The sequence below is a fragment of the Apteryx mantelli genome, chromosome 11, assembly GCF_036417845.1.
Source record: "Apteryx mantelli isolate bAptMan1 chromosome 11, bAptMan1.hap1, whole genome shotgun sequence".
Taxonomy (NCBI): domain Eukaryota; kingdom Metazoa; phylum Chordata; class Aves; order Apterygiformes; family Apterygidae; genus Apteryx; species Apteryx mantelli.
In genome coordinates, this window is record NC_089988.1 from 24,044,411 (window position 1) to 24,064,791 (window position 20,381).

Consider the following 20,381-nt stretch of genomic DNA (forward strand, 5'->3'; position numbering starts at 1 on the left):
CCTCCTCCTGGGAAATGTTCACTGCAACAAACTAAAATAATCACTGGTGGTCCCTCTCTAAACAATACAGAGAGACCAGTTACAACACTGTCCCTTGTTTCATCAGAGGATGGTTTCATCAGAGGATGGTTATCTATGAGAGGTGGAAACATCACATTCTGGAAATCCATATTCCCATGTCTTAACTAGGCAGGACACCTAGAAGCGGACAAGAAGGGAGGTCATTCACCCATGGTTCAGGTTTTCATTCAGATGAGTCAGTCTGGGCATCGCATGCCCATTTAGAAGCCCCTGGGATGCAGTGGGATTCAGATCCTTCCTGTGAACTCCACAGACACACAGGAGGTAGGATTCCCCTTGCAAAAAAATGATATGGGCACAACAGAGGTGTCTGCATGGGAGCTCCTTCTCTAAGCTCCCATTATAATCACTGGAGATGGAGGGTGGGAGTCAGTTGCTCACACACAAACACCTGGTGACATTGGAAGAGACAGAGGTGGACCAAGGCATGTGCCAGAGTCTTCTTGCTCTGATGGAGCAGCTATGACACCCCCATCCCTCTAGAGCATGAGTTGGGGGTCAGGTGGAGAATTCCCTTGGCCATCTGAAATGACCCTAGATGCCTCCTACTACTAGGGCTCCACTCACTATAAAGCTGAGACATAGGAAGATCCCAATGTTACAAACAGCTAATGCAATTCAGTGCAGACACTTGATTTAATGACACAGAAATAGGCCTGCAGGGCCATGTCGGATGCCTGGGGTGTCCAGCACATCCACATGTCTCTAGTAGTTCCAGCATGGGACCTACAGGAAGTCATGGCCCTTTGGAGTGGCACTGGGCAAGTGCCCCAGGGCATCTTGGGTTTCCTACCTGTGCCCAAACAAATGAATCCCACTACTGCCTTTAGGCACAGTCTGCACTGTCTACATCCAAGCATGCTGCACAAATGGGAGGCACATGACACCAAGGGCTCCACTCTAGTCTCTGCACTCTCAAACCCTTCTAGCTCTCCTCCTCCTGAACCCATTCTCACCCCCCAGGATGATATGAACAGGGACAGGGCTAATGACGTCCTCAAGGTTGCTGGATCGCAGGCTTGGAGACTTCTTCAGTAGCACCTTGTCCTTCCTGGAGATTGGTTCAAGCCTGTCACAGGCCCCAAGGTGCTGCAAAGTCAGCTCAGGCAGCAATTTCCTCTCCTGCCATTTCTGCATGGCCCAGCTCTGTTTCTGCCTGGCCTTGGGGACTGCAGAGTTTGCTCTCTTAGTGGGAACCTTCTTTCACCATTACATTGCCACCTGCTATCCATGCCAGTATGTCACCACTTGCAATCAAAGCCTTTGCATGCATATGGTCCTTGGTAACAAGTTTCCCTGAGCCAGATCTTTAGTCAGTGCCACAGCTGATGCTGTGCTGCCCAAATGTATGCAAGTATATGCAGCCTGGGGTGCAGCCAGGAGCAGATGGAGATGCACAAGCTGTCAGAGGAGTGCCACATGGTTGGAATAACTGAGATGTGGTGGGATCACTTGCATGACTGCAGTTCTTCAAAGGCAGGGTACAAGTTCTTCAGGATACACCACCAGGGAAAATGAGGGGAATAACCTGTGTGTGAAGGGGTAGCTTGGATGTATGGAGCTCTTGCATGGGATGGACAAAAGGAGGCAGCTCTGAGGGGCAGAGGAGCTCAGGAAAGACAGCACGTAATTAAGGAAAGCACCCGTCAAGCACAGGAAAGCCCCATGCAAACAGTCTGTAAAATTAGTAGACACCTCTGGACCCCAGCTTGGCTAAATAGGGAGCTCCCACACGAGCTCCAGGGCAATAAGGTACCATACAGAATGGGGAAGAAGGCAGAGGATGCAAATGAGGCATTTAGAAATATTGTTCAGCAAAGTAGAGATGGTGTTAAGGAAGCCAAAGCTCCTTTGTGACAGAGGCACTTGCAGAGGATATGAAGGACAGGAAGAAGAGCTGCTGCTGCTTCAGTGACAGTAAAAGACTAAACAAGGAAATGTGGGCTCATGGCTGAATGGGGCAGAGATTCTAGTAGAAGCAGATGTAGATATGTGTGAGGAACTCAAGTCCTTCCTGGCTTCAGTCTTCACCAGCAAGGTCTCCTGAGCTGTTGTGCCTAGAGTCAGGACTCCTGAGGAGAAAAGCAACCTGCAGTGCCTAAGTCTTGAGTGAGGAATGAATTGCAAGAACTCAACCCCTACAAGTCTATGGGATTGGATGGCTGGCATCCATGGACATTGAGAGGGCTGGCTGCTGTGACAGCAAGGCTGCTCTCTATCATATTTGAAAGGTTGTGGAGATCGGGGGAGGTCCCAATGAACAGCAGAAGGAATATGTTGTGCCCATCTTCAAAAGCAGCCACAATGACAGCCTGGGGAGCTGCAGGCCATTCAGCCTCACGTTGATGAGGAGTGTGTCATGGAGCTGTACTTGTGGAGGAGAGGAGAGTAGTGGATGTCCAGTAGACATCCAGATGGGCAAAAAGCTGGTTGGATGGTTGAGCTCGGAGTGTTTTCATGAATGGGTCATGCTTGACCAGGAAGCCAGGTAAAGGTGGGGTATGCAGGGGTATACCTCACATCCTGTCCTCTTTGAAAGGCTCATCAGTGGGGCAGAACAGCCCGTGCATCAGAACAGGCAGAGACCTGACAGGCAGAGGAGGGACCCCAAGGAGAAGGAGAAGGCCCTGGACCTCACGGGAATGCCATATGAGTGCATGGTGCGTGCTCACCACAAATGAGGCCAGCTGCATACAGGGCTGCGTTAACAAGAGCCTGGCCACCCAGGCCAGGGCAGTTCTTATCCCCCTTGACTCAGCACTGGTGCGGCAATGTCTGCAACAGCGTGTCCCAGTGTGGTACGCCCAGTGTTGTAGGAATGGGGAACAACTGGAGAGGGTGCAGAGGAGGTCTGCCCAGACCGGTTTGGGGGCCTGAAGCACATGGCCAGAATGGAGAGGTTGAGGGACCTGGGCTTCTTTAGCCTGCTGAAGTGGAGGCTAAAGCCCATACAATAGTCACCTGTGACTGCTTGTGACAGGGTGGTTTCAGAGATGAGGGAACTTTTCTTGGTGGTGGGAAAAAGCATGAGAAGGGGAAAGAACCACAGACTGCATCTTGAGAGGTTCAGACTGCACTTCAGGTAAAAGGAACGTCACTCGTAGGGTAGTGCTGTGGTGCAACTGGACACCCAGAGGAACTCTGATCAGTCCCGGGCTTTGTGTTTCAAGGAGCCACCAACAAGGACGGAGGGATTTCAGTAAAGGTGGGGAGATTGTGCAGTGAGAGCAAGGTGCGGAAGCAGGTTGGGTGTGTACAGGCTGCAGGGAAAGAGGTGCAGGTTTGGGAGAGCTTAGGACAGCCTGTGTTGTAGACGACTGAGGGCACTGCCCAGGCTGAAAGCCTCTAAAAGAACGGAGGTCTTTTTCCCTTTCCCTATGGCTGGTGCATCTGCCACCAAGGCCTCTACTTTTGGATGGCCGAATTTGCACAAATCTCAACATAGTTGTGTTACCATGGTCTTTTAAAGGAGTCCCTAAAACATCTCGCTACACATCCTTTTCATTCCCTCCACGGTCAACGAAGTGACTTCATTTTGGGGGACAACAAGGAGGAGTCTGATCTCACCCCAGGCCACTCCCCGTCAGTGCAGACATCTTTGGCTAATCCAGTTCTCCAGACTTCCCTTTCCAGTCTACCAAGGGAAAAAGGTTGTCCAGCCCTTTTCTCCTAGAGGATTTGGGTTGGGAGGGACCACCAGAGATCTCCAGGACCAAGATCTCCTCTGAGCTGGGCTAACTTGAAAGTTAGATCAGGTTGGTAGGTGCTTTCTCCAGGAGAGTTTGTAAAGATTTCCTGTCCCCTGCCCCAGTGCTACTCAACTACCATGGTTGTTTCTTTATTTATCCTTCAACTCATCTGAAATTTCCCTTACTGCATCTTCTCCTTTTTGTCTCTTGTCCTTTCCTCCCCTTGGCCCCCAGTCAGACCACCCTACCAACTTTGACTGAGGACAATCACGGTCTCGTCTCCAAGCGCAGCCTTGCTGGGATCTCCTGGGACTATGCAGGTCAGCCATGGTGGCCAGCTACAAGCAGAGCTATGTGCTGCAGATCTCTACATGGTCTCAGAGGAGAGCTAATGGAGACATAACATGACCCAGGGCAGAACCTGTGGGCCAGTGCCAGGGCAGAGCTGGGATCAGCAGGCATGAGAAGAGAAGACCTCCAGTAGCTCCTCTCCATACCTGGGCAGGGAGTGATGCACCTGGCAGTGCTCCTGAGAGAGGACAGTGACACAGGATGGGGGATACTGCGAGCTGCAGTGCTGGGCACCAACCGTCTGTGCTGGGTCTGGGAGTCCTGGCAGGTGGTGCTGGTGCCTGTAGCCCTTGAGAAACCCCTGATCCTGCTAGCAGCAGCGAGTCCCTTCCATAACCGTCGAGAGCTTCTGGAGTGTCATGGCTCCCATCTGCACCTCATCCTTCCACTGGCCCAGCCCTGATGCCCTGCACGTGGCCCCACGGTCCCACTGTGAAGGCACGGCACAGGACAGTGTGCGTTCTGGGGTGGGGAAATATCCCCCCAGCATGGTCCCCATGACAGTCCTTGATGCCCTGTCCCCCTCCGCCCTCCTGCCTGACAGCCTCCCAGCAGTCCCCAACCCCTGCCCAGCCCTGTACCTGTTCACCCCAGTGTTAGCAGAATGCCATGCTCTGTGGTCTGCTGAGGTCTGAGCCCACAGAGAGGCCAGGCATGGCTGGACATTGCCTCCACACACATACTGAGGCCAGCAGGCAGACAGAGCTAGTCACATTCAAAGATCACACCTCACCAGGACCATGGGGAATGGCCGGTGCTGGAAATAGCTGGTACGAGAGGCTGGGTGTGTGAGGAGTTTCCTGGAGCAGTTTCTCCTCCCTGTTCATGCAGCAACAAGCTGGGCTGCATCTTTGTTCTGACAGACCCTGTCTGAGTCCCGCCATGGGAGGAGGATGGTCTACAGGCCCAGTAGACCGCCCCAGGACTTCTGCATGCTCCCTGCCAGCCCTGCAGAGGACTCAGCAGAGGGCTCATCCTCCAAGGGCTCACAGCTGGACATCCAGTCCTCCAGCTGGGCATGGAGCCTTGTCTGGCAGGATGACCTCTGGGGTAACGATCAGCATGCGGGGTGGGCAAGATTGTCTCAAGGAAATGTGCTGGGGACAGGGTGTGAGGGACAGCAGCTTTGGAGGAAGAGCCCAGCCTTCAGGCACTGCACCCGCAAGAACCTACTTTATTACAGAGATACTGTGAGGGAGTCAGCTCTGACCCAGTGTTGGACACAACTTTATATGGGCACCAGGTGAAACAGAGCAGTCTCAGCGAAGGTGGAATGAATCCAAGCATTTGTGTAGCAACATGGTAACAAATAATAATAACATCAGTAATAAAAGCCACATAAAAATAAAGTGAGCAAACAAAGCTCAGTCCTGGTACAGGACACAGTGGGAGTCATTTGTGGAGAGCAATGGCAATGTTACCACTGCTGAAAAATGTCCATGAAATCACTTTCCTCAGGGCATCTTTGAACTCCTTGTTCCTCATGCTGTAGATGAGGGGGTTCAGTGCTGGAGGCACCACCATGTACAGAACAGTTAACACCATATCCAGAGCTGGGGAGGAGATGGAGGGGGGCTTCGGGTAGGCAAAAGCGTCAGTGCTGAGAAACAGGGAGACCACGGCGAGGTGAGGGAGGCATGTGGAAAAGGCTTTGTTTCGGGCCTGCTCAGAGGGGATCCTCAGCACAACAGTGAAGATCTGCACGTAGGACAGCACAATGAAAATGAAACACCCAAATATTATAGAAGCACTAAATGCAATAAGCCCAACTTCACTGAGGTAGGAGTCTGAGCAGGAGAGCTTGAGGATCTGCGGAATCTCACAGAAGAACTGATCCACTGTGTTGCCTTGGCAGAGTGGTATGGAAAATGTGTTAACAGTGTGCAGGAGAGCATGGAGAAAAGCACTGGCCCAGGCACCTGTTGCCATTTTGACACAAGCTGTGCTGCCCATGAGTGTGCTGTAGTGCAGGGGTCTGCAGATGGCAACGTAGCAGTCATAGGCCATAACAGTGAGGAGAAAATACTCTCCTCCTAAGAAGAAGACAACCAGGAAGACTTGAGCAGCACATCCTGAGTAGGAAATGGCCCTGGTGTCCCACAGGGAATTGGCCATGGATTTGGGGACTGTGGTGGACAAGGTGCCAAGGTCCAGAACAGAGAGGTTGAGGAGGAAGAAGTACATGGGGGTGTGGAGGTGGTGGTCGCAGGTTACAGCTGTGATGATGAGGCCATTGCCCAGGAGGGCAGACAGATAGGTGCCCAGGAAGAGTGAGAAGTGCAAGAGCCGCAGCTCCCACGTATCCACAAATGCCAGGAGGAGGAACTCATTGAAGGAGCTGCTGTTGGACATTTTGCGACCTCCAGGCATGGGGGACTGTGCAAAGAAGAAAAGACATTGAGAAGTTAGCAGAGACCTTTCAAGCAAAGAAATCCCAAATGATGCAGTTCTCTCTTGGAGCTGGAGGATGATCACACTCATATGTTGCCCTAGAAAGAAAGCAGCCCCTGCTGACAGCACACGAGTCCAGTTTCAAAGTGCACAGCTCCAAACTTCTCACCCTTTCTCCGGGCACCTGAGGGAGCTCTCCACACTCCCCTTCTAGCCAAAGACACACAGGGCTCTTTTCAGATGCCCACATACAGCCTCCCACCACCATCTCCATACTCTCACCATCTCTGCACCTTCCTCATGGGGCTCTCAGATATCATAGACGTGCTATGAGACAACGGTGCCTTTCTAGAGGGCAGGTTGCAGGCTGGCAGGACACCACAGGGAAACAGTGAAAGGACCGTTAGGACTGCAGATGGACTCTCCTGAAGGGAGAGTCAGCTCATTTCCCAGCCCCACAGACTACCTTTCCTGGAGCTCCACATGTTAGAAGGGAGCTGAGGCCACCTCATTCCTATGCAGACCCCTCTGTTCCACAACTTGCAGCATCAGTGTCTGAACTGCAGCTGAAAACACCCAACCCCAGAAAGCTCCAAAACAAGAAGAGGAGCAGCATGGACAGGAGGGGAAACAAGGAGCAGCACCATGATCCTGCTGCCAAGGGAGGCAAGGAGAGAGAGAGAGAGAGAGAGAGAGAGAGAGAGAGAGAGAGGCATTCTGGAAAGCTTTCCCCTTACCCAGCTGGGCATGCCACCTTGCAGACGGTGACATTACAGGACATTCTCTCTCAGCCCCTTTGTCAGGCAGCATGAAATAGGCCCATAGCAGGAGAGATGCCCCTTTCCTCTGCCAGAGGTCTGGCTGCAGAGGAGGTGGCTCATGCCCTGCAGTTCACTCTCATTCCCTTCCCATCCCTCCTGCCTGGAGCTGTCCCTGCTGGCAGCTCTTTCTCTGTCACAACATCTTCTCATGGTCAGTGCTCAGAGACCCCATCCCACCCACTGTGTGCTCAGTTCTGCCCTACAGAAACCTCCCAGATCAGGGCACTGTCTAGGGGCATCTCTGTGCATGCACGTCCTAAGCAGCAGGTCACGTAAACTCGTATGACACCACAAAGGTAATGTTGATGCTGTCTGTAGGCTAAGGTGGGGATGAAGCGGCTTCCTGAGGTTTCTCACAGACCAATTAATCTCGGAGAGTGAAGGTTTAGTACTCCCACTTTCTTCCCAAAAAAGAAAACTTGTTCCTTCATTCTCCGTGTCAAAATTAGGAAACTGAAAATGCAGACATCTGAAGGAAAGCTCCTTCCCTTTCAAGCAGCCTTTCTCTTGATCTCCTCTTGAAAAGATCCCCTCGGACATCTCCTGTGCATGAGCTAGAGCTGTGAGCAACCGTGACCCACGCAGCACCCTCTCAGCAGGAGAATGAACCTGCCCTGCCGGGGGTTGCTCCTCTCACCCAGAGGTTCTCCCCATAGTGCTGTGGGGAGCTCCCTGGGCAGGTGGAGGGCTCATCCCCACAGGCAGGAGAGTTACTGCCCCGGGCACAGAGCACCCTGGAGCGCAGGGACACTGCTCTGAATCACAGCCCTACACAGGCCTGTATGTGCTTCCTGGCTTCACACCCCTGCAGCCACCTTCCCTGGCAGAATGGAGCTACACGCCCTGTCCCTGTGACAGTGTGGCTGGGAATCCCTGCTCTGACGCATCTCCTCCTCTGCCTATGCACTGGATGTGCCAGCAGAGCAATCCCTAAAAAGCCTATCAGTTATGGGAAGGGATGGGTTTAGAGGAGCCCTCCAGGAACCTCAGTAGCATTGCCCTGCAGCCAGGGACTTACCGTGTCAGGGGCTGTGAAGATTTCTCCCACAAGGAGCTCTCCTCTCTCCTCCCACTCCACACTGCCTTTCCCTTCTATCTGCCTTGTCACCTCTCATGTAGCAGCAGCAGGCAGTGCCCGGAGCCCTGCTACTCTTTGCAGAGGAGCTGCTCCTGCACACAGCTGTCTCTCAGCAGTGATGCCAGGTTGCCATGAGCTCCCTCCACCCCAGGAGCCTGGCCCCGCTCAGGAGCAGAGGCCCAGCTGAGCTCATGAATTTCTCTGTCCCTTGTGCTCCCTCCTCCTGGGAAATGTTCACTCCAATAAACTAAAATAATCACCAATGGTCCCTCTCTAAGCACTGCAGGAAGACTCATTCCAGCATTACATATTGTTTCATCGGAAGATGGTTATCTGCAAGAGGTGGAAATGTCCCACTTTGGAAGCCCCTATTCCCATCTCTTAACTAGGCAGGACACATAGAAAGGAGCAAGAAGGGAGCTCATTGACACATGGTTCAGGTGTTGACTCAGATGAGTCAATGTGGGCACCTCATTCTGGTTTGGAAGGCCCTGGGCTGGAGGGGGATTCAGCAAACTCCTGTGAACGCCACAAACACACAGCAGGTGGGATTCCCCTTCCCAAGCTGAAGTGAGCACAACACAGATGTCTGCATGGGAGCTCTTTCTCTAAGCTCCCATTGTAATCACATGAAATGGGGGGTGGGAGTCAATTATCCGGTGACACTTGGTGACATTGGAAGAGACAGAGGTGGTCCCAGGCATGTGCCCGTGTCTGTTTGCTCTGATGGAGCAACTGGGAGACACACATCCTTCTAGAGCATGAGCTGGGGGCCAGGTGGAGAACTTCCTTGGCCATCTCAAATGACACTAGATGGTCACTACTGTTAGAGCACCCCTCACTATGATGCTGAGACACATGGAGATGCCTACAGTGCAAACTGCTAATGGAATTCAGTGCAGACACTTGATGTAATGACATAGAAACAGGCTGGCAGGGCCATGTCAGATGCCTGGGGTTTCTAGCACAACTGCATGGATGGGACCTATGGGAAAACCATGCCCCTTTGGAGTGGTTGCTGGGCAGACAGCTCAGGTTATCTCAGGCTTTCCTACCTGTGCCCAGACAACTGAATCCCACCACTGCCTTTAGGCAAAGTCCATCCCGACTGCATCCAAGTGTGCTGCATAAATGGGAGGCACATCACACCAAGGGCTCCGCCCCAGTCTCTGCACTCTCAAACCCTTCTTGCTCTTCTCTGCCTGAATCTCTTCTCACATCTGGACGACATGAACTGGGACTGGGCTAATGATGACCTCAGGGTGGCTGGATCACAGGCTGCCCAGGTCCAGGGACTTCTTCAGTGGCACCTTGTCCTGCCTGCAGATCGCTTCACCTCTGTCACAGGCCCCAAGGTGCTACAAATCAGCTCAGGCAGCAAACCCCTCTCCTGCCATTTCTGCACAGCCCAGTTCTGTTTCTCGCTGGCCTTGGGCACTGCAGGCTTTGCTCTCTCAGGGGGAACCTCCTTTCACCATTACATTGCCACCTGCTATCTAGGCCAGCATGGCTCTGCTCTGAAGTGGGGCCATTGCACACATGTTGTCTTTGGCTCTTGGTAACAGGTTTCACCACAACCAGTCTGCTCTCTGTGCCACAGCTAATGCTCTGCAACACTAATATATGCAAATGTATTCAGCCTGGGGGAGAAGCAGGAGCAGATGGAGATGTACAAGCTTTCACAGGTGTGAAACATCATTGGAATGACTGAGATGTGGTGGGATCACTCACATGACTGGAGGGCAATGCTTGTAGGGTACAATCTCTTCAGAGGAGGCTGTTAGAGAAGATGAGGAGGGAGGATGTCTTTTGTGTGAAGGGGCAGCTCGGATGTGCAGTGCTCTTGCATGGGAGAGGCAAGGGTTTGGGTGAGTGCTTGTGGGTGAGCATCACAGTAGGGGTGACATCATGGTGGGAGCTACAGACCACCCAATCAGGGTGAGGAGGTGGATGCAGTCTCCTTTAAGCAACCAGAGCAAGTCTGTGGATCACAGGCCCTGGTTCTTGTTGGGGGGACTTTAATCCCCCTGACATGAACTGGAAGGGCAAAGAGCAGAGTGCAAGCAGGCCAGGAGGTTTCTGGAGGGCATCAAAGACAACTTGTTCACACAGCTGCCAGATGGGCCGATGTGGGTGATGCTTTCTTGTATCTGGAAATTTCAAAGAAGGAGGAACTGATCAGGGATGGGATAGTAGGAGAAAGGCAATAGTTACATCCATCTTCAGAAAAGACCACAAGGGCAACCTGGGGAGCTGCAGGCAGTTCAGCCTCCCTTTGGTGAGGAGTGAGTCATGGAACAAACCCTCTCAGATCACATTTCTGGGCACATGAAGGAAAAGAAGGTGCCTGGGAACAGTTAGCATGGATTTACCCAGGGTAAATTCTGACTCACCAACCTGATTGACCTCTATGAATAAATCACTGTATTTGTGGATGGAAAAGAGTAAATGTCCCTTACCTAGACTTTAGCAAACTGTTTGACACTGTCTCCCACAATATTCTTGCATGAATGTTAGAACGTTACAGTCTAGAAGAGCAGACAGCCAGATAGGTAAAAACCTGCTTGGATGACCAGAGGCTCAGAGGGCAGTGGTGAATGGGTAGTACTCTTCCTGGAGGCCAGGGAGAAGTGGAGCACCACGGGTCTCTCCAGGAACTTGTCCTGCCCAACAACTGTATTAGTGACATGGAAGAAGCAATATTCATCACGCTTGTTGAGGACCCAAAACTGCAGAGGGGCCCAGCCATATGCTTGAGGGCTGCCATTGAGAGGGACCTAGACAGGCAGGAGGAATGGGCTGTCAGCAACCTCATGGAATTCAACAGGGACAAATTACAGGGCTTGCACCTGCGATAAACCAACACTCCACAGTGTCACTGGCTGGGGCCTGAGGGCCTGGGGAACAGCTCTGTGGAAAAGGACATGAGGGTGCTGGGGGACAGGAGGCAAAACATGAGCCACTAGCATTCCCTGGCAGCAAAGAAGGCCAGAAGCATCGTGGGCTGTATGAGCAGGAGCACAGCCAGGAGGTCAAGGAAAATGGTGATGGTCTTCTAGTCAGTATTCATTAGACACCATCTAGAACCCTGCATCCAGGTTTGGGTTCCCAGAACAAGAAAGAGGTTGATACCTGGGAGCGAGTTTGGCCGAGGGCCCTCACAACAGTCAGGGAGCTGGAGCACTTGCTTTGTGAGAAGATGGGTCTGGTTCCACTTGGAGAAGAGATCTCAACTTGGAGGAATCTCATAGCACCCTTCCAATGGCTACAGGGAGGTCATCAAGAAGGTGGAGGCAGGCCCTTCACCAGGGTGCATGGTGGGAGGACAAGAGACAATGGGCATAAGTTGGAAGAAGAGACGTTCGTGCAGGAGATAAGGAAAAGCTTTTCCATGACGAGGATGGTAAAGCATTGGAAGTGGTTGCCCAGAGAGGCTGTGCAGTCTCCTGCCTTGGAGGTTTCCAAGACCAGACTGGATGAAGCCCAGAGGAAACTGGTCTGACCCCAGAGTTGACCCTGCTGGGAGCAAGGAGATTGGGCTAGAGAACTCCTGAGGTCCCTTCCACCTGAAGGAGTTCATGGTTCTTCCCACTCTCAATGTTCACTTGCTGATGTCAGGGAAAGCATGCAGGTGCCCTGTGACAGTGGAAGCAGGCCAGCTTTCTTGTCTTCCTCCAGTCAGAAGTATTCAGATGCAGGGCTTCTTGGCAGGAAGCCCCAAGAGAGCCCTGATCAATCCTTGGCTTCACTTTGAATTGCCTTGTTTTTTTTTCCCCATGTCTTCTAACTCTGTCCCTTTTATCGCCCTGACCCAGTACCACACAGCCCACCCCACCCCTGCTCATCCTGAACTCATTGGCACTCGTGTGGTTTGTTTCGTTCGTTAGCTGGTTGGTTTTTTTTGTTGCTTTTGTTTTGTTTTTTTTGATTTGGACAACAAATACCTCATGAAGCTTTCCAAGAGAAGTGTCAAGTCCTGTGCCTAGGTGGAAATAAACCCATCCATGAGGAGAGGTTGGGGGACCTGGGCTTCTTTAGCCTGCTGAAGTGGAGGCAAAGGGCAGTATAGGAGGAGCCTGTGACTGCTTGAAGGGTGGGTTCAGAGATGAGGGAGCTTTTCTTAGTATAGGGAAACAGCATGCGAAGGGGAAAGAGCCACAAACTGCATCTTGAGAGGTTCAGACTGGACTTCAGGTCAAAAGAATGTCACTCCTAGGGTAGCACTGTGGTGCAACAGGTCACCCAGAGGGAGTCTGTGATCAGACCCTGCCTTTGTGTTTCAAGGAAAAGCAAGGGAGGACAGGCAGATCTCAGGAGAGGTGGGGAGATCGCGGGGTGAGAGCAAGGTGAGGAAGCAGGTTGCGCGTGTACAGGCTGCAGGGAAAGAGGCACAGGCATGGGAAAGCATAGGACAGCCTGTGGTGGAGATGGCCGAGGACACTGCCAAGGCTGAAAGCTCCCAACACAGCTAGGTCTTTGTCCTTTTGGCTATGGCTGGTGTCTCTGCCACTGAAGCCTATGAGGAGACGCTGTTTCCTTAAAGCACTGTGGCCCTGCTGCCTCCTTGTCCCTTGGGAGACCATCAGGTGCCATATCATGGTCCTGAACTTAGCGTTGTACACCCCAGGTGCACACTGCCCACAAGAAGAGCCCTGAGCAATGTGTGAGAGAAAGCATCAGCCTTCCCAGGAGCTGGGTGTCAGTGCCTGGTCGCTCTGCTTGATAACACACGTCAAGGTTGACTTGGCATCACAGCCACCCTCACATTGCCTTTGCCTACCTGCAATCAGGGCCTCCAACTTTCTGCTCTAATCAGCCCCTGGGGAGACTTTCTTGGTAATGGACCTCAGTGGGACTCATTATCTTTCCAAGAAACTTGTGATTTGCTTCTTGAGAGCTTGCTTCAGCCTCTTCTCAATATCCGAGCTTCATGGGCTCAGCACCAAATACACCCGAGGGGTCATTAAAATGCAAAAAAACCCCTAAGGAGTCATGCCTCTTTCCATAATTTTCTTCAGCTCTTCAATTCTTGTTTCGCTAATTGGAAAGTTTACAGCAGTGTATTTAGAAGAGAAAGAGGTCAATGAGCACCTGAAAAAGAAAGACGTCTGCTTCTTAAGCTTTCTTCATTCTTCAATCCTCAGAATAAGTCATACCCACATTCTCCAATTCACACTGACCCACAGTATCTCCTAATGAAGTCCGGACATGTAGGCAAAGCAGTATTTTGGAACGGAAACCTGTATGGAGAACCTTCCTCCCCAGCTCCCCAGCCCTGCCATTTCCCTCATCAGCCACTGGGGACTTCACATCACTCTTGTGAAAATCCAACCTTTTGCCACTCAAGTTTGTACCTGAATGTTATAGCTCATGTGCACTAGTTCCACCTGCTTTCCTTTGAGAACTAGCTGCAAGCAGACACAGAAGGGTTTGTCTTAATAGCAAACAAACAAATTATAATTTGGAATAGTTTAATAAAAGATACAAAAAAACACTCCTCAACTGTATGGTAGAGTCCAAGCTGCCTCCAGTGAGGTCCACTGCCCACAAGACATAACCTTCCTTGAAATGTTTTCCACAGATAGATTGGAAGGGATAGACCAAAACACAACAAAGGAGCTGGCTAAAGAGACAAGGAGACTGCTGAAAGACGAGGCAAGCTTCAGACTCCCAGAATTCCTCCCAGAGAGGTACCTGAGTGGATAAAGAGCAAGGGGAGGAGGAAAACTGGGAAACTATGGAAAGTGCATATGCCCACAGAGTCTGATGCAAAGATGCCTTTAGAAATGACCAATTTAATCAGGACATGTGGAAATATGTGAGAGATCACTGAAATTACATCCACTAATAGACAGAGCAGTGGAAACACTAGGTCAAGAGCAGATCGATATTTTTTCTCCCGCAATTAATACCCTTCCTGAAGTTTACCATTTTTTCATCAAAGGAAAACATTGACATAAAAATGAGCCAATCATTTGAGCTGATGAAAGTGTGCTCATATTTTCAAAATTTTGCTCTTCCCTTTTTCAGTCAAAGCTCAGCTGTCCAACCACAAGCACCCAGGGGCACTTGGAGAAGCCCCAGTGTCTCTGAGGCACCTGCCTGGGCCTGGCAGCTTTCACAGGGGACCTGCGGGAGACCGGAGCCCCTTGCAGCTGCAGAGGGAGGCTGGGCAGAGGGGACCAGGGCACCTGCAATGGTAACAGCCATCCATGACCCTGTGAGTGCATCCCACCCCAGCTCTGAAAATCACTTTCCCTTTCAAAAAAAGAAAGAAAAGAATCTCCCCAAAAGGCTACTGTATCAAAAAAGAACCAAACAAAAAAGATAAGTAGAAAAAGAAGAAAATAAGAACACAATGATAATAAGAAAAATAAGAACACAAAGAAGTTTGTAATGCTGAAAAGTCTAACAAATCTTTTTTTTTCTACTTTAGATAATTATCTAATTTCTTTCTTGTTTCTTTTTTATTGTCATTTTCTAAAGATTTCTTCTATTATAAGGCCTACACTATTAAAAATGATATTTTTGTGTCTAGCACAAGTCCAGTGCCCTCAAACCACTCCCTGCCCAGGATCTTCCTTGCCACTCCTCAGTCTTTGCACACAGCAAGTCGCAACATGAGGTGTCGAGCTCTCACAACTGATAGAGGAAAGCAGCCTGATCAGCTTCAGTGAAAATGCTCTATTTTTCGATGGCAAAAATGCACAAATCTCAACGTACCTGTGTTACAGTGATGCCTTAAAGGACTCCCTACACATCTAGCCACAAACCCTTTTCATTCCCTGCATGGTCATAAAGCGCGACTCTATTTTAGGCAACAACAGGGATGGGAATTAGCTCACCCGATGCCAGACCCCTGCAGTGCAGATGTCTCTGGCTAACCCAGCTGTCTGCACTTCCCTTTCTAGTCAATGGAAAGAAAAAAGTTGTCCCACTGAGAGGTCTTGAGATGCTTCTCCTGATGACCAGCCAATGCTCCAGAAACGTTCCCATAGTTCCTGGGTCACATTGCCCAGCACCACATGGCAACACAGCTACACAGGGCATCTCAGGCAGCAGTGACCTCTATATGTGTCTATAAGAGCCTGAATGTAAAGTTCTCGTCATTGGGTGAAATCTATGCAAAAAATAGCTCTATGCAAGAACTGAAAAAAATATTTTTTTTCAGATCTTCCAACATTCTTTATCAATTCTAATGAACATTTTCTTTCTCTTCTATTGGCAGCCCCATATGCATGCACTACAGAAATTACTCTATGTGAGTTTATATGTTTACCTAGATGTATATGTTATTCTTCATGAGATGTTTCCTGCCAACACTCTGAATGGAGAAACTTGGTCCTGAGAAACTACTGTATTCAAACTGACATCTCCTCTCTCTTCTTCTGCCTTCCTGTGCTCTCTTCCTCTGCCTAGTCTGTCTTTACAGAGGCCTCATGGCCCCTCTGCCCTCCAGGGAAGTCTCCTGTGGGATCCTGCAAAGCAGATCCTGAAGGAGCCGAAACCCCTACCAGAATGTCACCCAGACTGCTGTGTCCTCTTATCCTTACTACAAGGTCTCAACTGGCTCATCACCTGCTCCAAGGCAAAGCCCTGTGCACTCCAGCCACCCCTTTGCACAGAGCACACCTGCACCTCCTCACCATCCCTGCCTGCCTTCCCCAGGAGCCCAGTTTCTCCCTGCCATGTGAGCTGTCCCACCATGTGTGTGTAATTCCACAGGAATAGGGGAGAGGGAGGTGCCAGTAAAGGGGACATGACTGGGATGTTGACTGTGGGGTCCAGAAGAGAGGACGACTCAGAAGAGGGGCAGGACAGAAAATCATAGAAGTGACACCTGTGCAGTGTTGATGGTGAGGTCACCTCTGGTACAGGAACCTCATGGGCTGGGTTCTGGTAGGAGCCATTCTGAGGACAAGAAGAGAATCACACCACCACTCATCCCACCACCAGAGATGATATATGGGCAGGAGGATGGGGAGAGGCAGGCAAAGGGGACATGGCTGCAGTGTTGATTGTGAGGTCACTTCCACTGCAGCTGCCTGATTGGCCCTCAGCAGATGTGCTGGCCAGCAGGCTTTGGGATGTCACCCAGCGCCTCAGAGAGTCCACCCAGCAGAAATGACTGCCCTAGGGAGGGGAAGGGATGAAGCAGGTGACAGGGACCCATCTGTGCAGTGACTGCGAGGGCACCTCTGCTGCAGCCACCCCACCAGTCCACAGCGGGCAGGCAGGAAGGCATGGCTCATGGCCACCCTGCTCAGTACTAGCCCTCTGCAGCAGACCTGCCACCAAGCAGCACACAGATCCTCACCTAGGCCTCTTCGACACCAGCATGCTGCTCCTGTGGCCCAGAGACACCATGGACATTATCTGGAGGCTTCTCTGGCAGATCAATGTTTCCAAAGTAGCACGTGATGTATTATTACCAGCCATAAGGGTTTTTTTATAGTGTGATACCACTAAGAAATCATTCTGCAGGCTCCAATGTACACTTCGATGATGGGTGGGTGAGCTGGACTGTGCAAGGCCTGCTGGGACAGCCCTGCACCACCCTACAAGGAACTGACCCTCACTTCCTTTTATCCACACCTCACTGCCAAGAGGGGACCTTTCTCCAAATCAGCCTCGGATCCACACTTGCGATTTCATCTCAGAGGGGCTTCACTTGCAAAGAAGAGTCCACGAGTGAGCTAATGCCCAGGCTGTGCATGAGCTGGTCAGGCAAGAGCTTCCGAACCTGCAGGCCTCAACCAGATCAGGGACACAGTGCAAAAGGTGCTCAGCTGAGTTGGACACCTGACCTGTCAGGTAGAAATGACTGCCTTAGAGAAGAGAGGAGCATGTGGAAAGGTGAGGGACATCATTCTGAGGGGGCTTGCAAGTTATCTGCATAAAACACCTTCAGCTTTGCAAGCTGATTCTCAGCTATGACGCATGAAGTATTTCCTGCTGACTTGCAGGCAAGTGCCTGAGCATCGCTACTCACTGTAGTCACTGCACGTCTGGGAGAAGTGGTTTCAAAGGCCAACTATTTTCTGAAGATATATTTTGTCTTTGGAAGTTTCCCTTATTTTGCCCATTTCAAAAGCTAATGACTGTGGCACTCTTGCTTGAAAGGGCGCCTCTGAGTGCTCCACCTTGGCAAGACCATTTCCTTGTTAACTGTGTGCGTGAATAAAGTCCCACATGATCTAAACTGCTCTCTGAGGCCTCCTGCTGGATGTCAGACCCTGGATGTCTTGTGTCAGAGCCCAGGACAGTGCACAGTGTGCAGGGTGCAGGGGAGAGCCCCGAAACAGTGAGGCTTTCAGCAGGAAGAGCTCAAGACCCTCTCCAGAATTCACTGGATTGGAGGGGGGTTAATCGGATGGTTAAGTAAGGGATTAAATTGGGGGATACTACTGCATTATAAGCGAAGAGTTTCTAGGGTCCTGCCACATGAGAAGAAAAGAGTGTCTGCACCAATTATGTATATGGGTAGTATCCCCATTAGCCTTTGCTCATAGGAAGGAGAGGCAACTGCTATGCCTCTAGCCTAAAAAACTTGCCTGATATGCCTAAAAAAAATCTTGTGATTGGACAGATCCCAGAAGGGTTAACTTCAAGAATCTCCAACAAGGAACCCTTTCTGAAAGATGACCTCTTCTACTCCAAATACTCTAAGCTGCATATTTCTATGTATTTCCCAGTCTATGTGGGATATCTGGCTGCACATCCTGAAAAGAGCTTTGGAAACGCAAGGCCTGAACCTCAGTGCACAGAAGGCAGCAGGCTGCCAGCATCCCTGGCTCACACCACCAGGGCAGCCTGGGCCCTGAGAGCCAAGGCACCTCCTCACCTCTCAGTGCTCCCCAGCTCCCCAGCCTGGCAGGGTTCCCCATGCACAGCACTGCTCTCTCCAGACATCTCCTCCCATTCTGAGCACCAAGACCCTGGGGCCACCGCCTGTCCCCACCACAGGCCACCCCACCACTGGCACATGGTGGTGATGTGTGACTCCTATTTTATGCCCTGACAAACTGAGACATGGAGAAGGACTGCTTTCCAGGACATGAGGGGAAATCTCTCTGCTTTCTTCCTGCGTGCCGTATCTCCATGGCGGTGACCTACTGAGCCCCCAGATGACACAAGCTGAGGTCACAGTGGGATGTGCTGCATCACAGGGAGGTCTCTCCTGTGCTTCCCTGCGATACCCAGGCACTGCTGGGGACTGCTCACATGCTCCCCACCTCTGCCCTTCAGAGCTGCTCCACAGCATGGACTGGGGACAGGAGGCAGCAGGGCCACATTTGGGCCCCTCACCGACAGGCAAAGGAGCAGGAACATGTTGGAGAGGAGTTTTGGGGTAATGAGACAGGAAGAGTGTCCTTCTTCCCCGGATGGACAGGTGAGCTGAGGGCAAGAAGGCAAGTGAGATGGAGGACTGCTGGACTGAGACCATCACCCTGGACCACAGTTCCTTGTTCCCAAAGCTCCTGCGGCTCTCCACCAAGGGGAAGGGCTTCGGGAGCTCCTTCCCGAGCTGACGCATACAGACCTTTTATTCCAAAAACAGCTGTGGTTCCTGGGATGTGGGGATGAGTGGACAGTGCTGGGGGCTGCCACAAGAGCCCTGCCTGAGGGTCCCGCCTGGTTCAGGGGACAATGTGGCAGCCAGGAATTCTGGGTCCTGGGGCTGCGGCTGCCCTGAGCCCCAAGGCTCCTGTGGGGCCAGCTCCATCCCCTCATGGCAGGGGAAATCCAGGTCCAGGTTTCCCTTGGAGTGGGTCCTCCTTTGGGATCTGTCTCTGGCAGGACAGGGATCCTGTGTCCTGGAGGCTGGGGTATCCTGTAGCTCCCTTGGGGCCCTCAAGAGCCTGCTGGAAATGCCCATGTTGGAAATGGATCCTTCACCTTGTAATAACCTCAAGGTGTCTACTTGTTTGGGAGAACCTCTGTTCCTTCCCCCTGGATCATTTACACTTCCAAGTTGGCAGAGCATGTTTTGGGCTCAGAGATGTTGTCCTCAGATGGCCACAGACCCTGTTCCTCTGCAAATGGGAGTCAAACCTCTGCACCCAAAAGACAGCCTGTTTGGGGGAGCAGCTTGGAACCAGGTGGGGGTGCCATTGCCACCCCACAAGTCCCTGCTGACCCCAAGCATTTTTCTCTGAGCCATGGGGGGCAGGGCTGGGAGGAGTCCAGCAGGGCCATCTCCCCCAGCCCCCTCCCAGCCACACACCTCTGCTGCCCAGCACTGGCAGGCCCACAGCTGCTCTGCCCCGGCGGCCTTGTGCCCCCGGGGCTCCTCAGCCCTGTGGAGCGAGGCACCAGGGCCCAGCCCAGTCCCACAGAAAGCAGCCCCTGCCTGGCTGTGGCCCAGCCCTGCTGGGTGCAGTGCAAGGGCTGCTGAGCCCCGGGGCTGCCACGGGCAGGGGGCCGGGGCCCCAGGGGTGACAGGGACCTGCCCTGCCCTGCCCTGCACTGGAGGCAGCAGGACGCTGCCTGCAGGCTCTGGCACTCCGGCCATGCCCAGGGCCCGCGTGCCAGGGCCAGGGCCAGGGCCAGCACCAGCACAGGCCCCGCGGCTGCTCCCCCTCGCTCCCCACGGCCCCTGGGCGCAGGGCAGCCAGGAACCCCGCGGGGCCCCTGCGGCAGAGCCTAGCCCCGGCAGGGCAGCGGCCGGGCCCCAGGGCCGGCACTGCCCACCCACACGGGGCTGCACTGCCCCCAGGCCCCACAATGCCCCGCGCTGCCCCACGCTGCCACCCACAACATGGCGCCCCATCGCAAGAGAGGGGAAGAGGTGGTGGCTGCCCGCAGAGGCACACAGGGCCGCAGCGATGCCATGGCATCGCCCCCAGTGCTGCCCTCCTATTGGCTGGCAAGGGGAGGAGGGCGGGGGCAGGTTTTGACTGGTGGCTCTGTCAGCCAATCAGAGTGCGGCATGTGGAAAACCAGCCGTGAAAGGGGAGCAGGAGCCAA

At 52.3% G+C, this 20,381-nt stretch overlaps 1 protein-coding gene across 1 annotated transcript; it reads right to left on the minus strand.

The window, feature by feature from the left end:
- Nucleotides 1-5,567: 5,567 nt before the first annotated feature.
- On the minus strand, nucleotides 5,568-6,473 carry LOC136993086 (olfactory receptor 14C36-like; the record flags this gene model as incomplete). The annotated part of the gene is made up of 1 exon (XM_067303101.1): nucleotides 5,568-6,473. A coding segment is annotated over exon 1 (906 nt), but the record flags the coding sequence as incomplete, so codon positions are not given.
- Nucleotides 6,474-20,381: the final 13,908 nt, after the last annotated feature.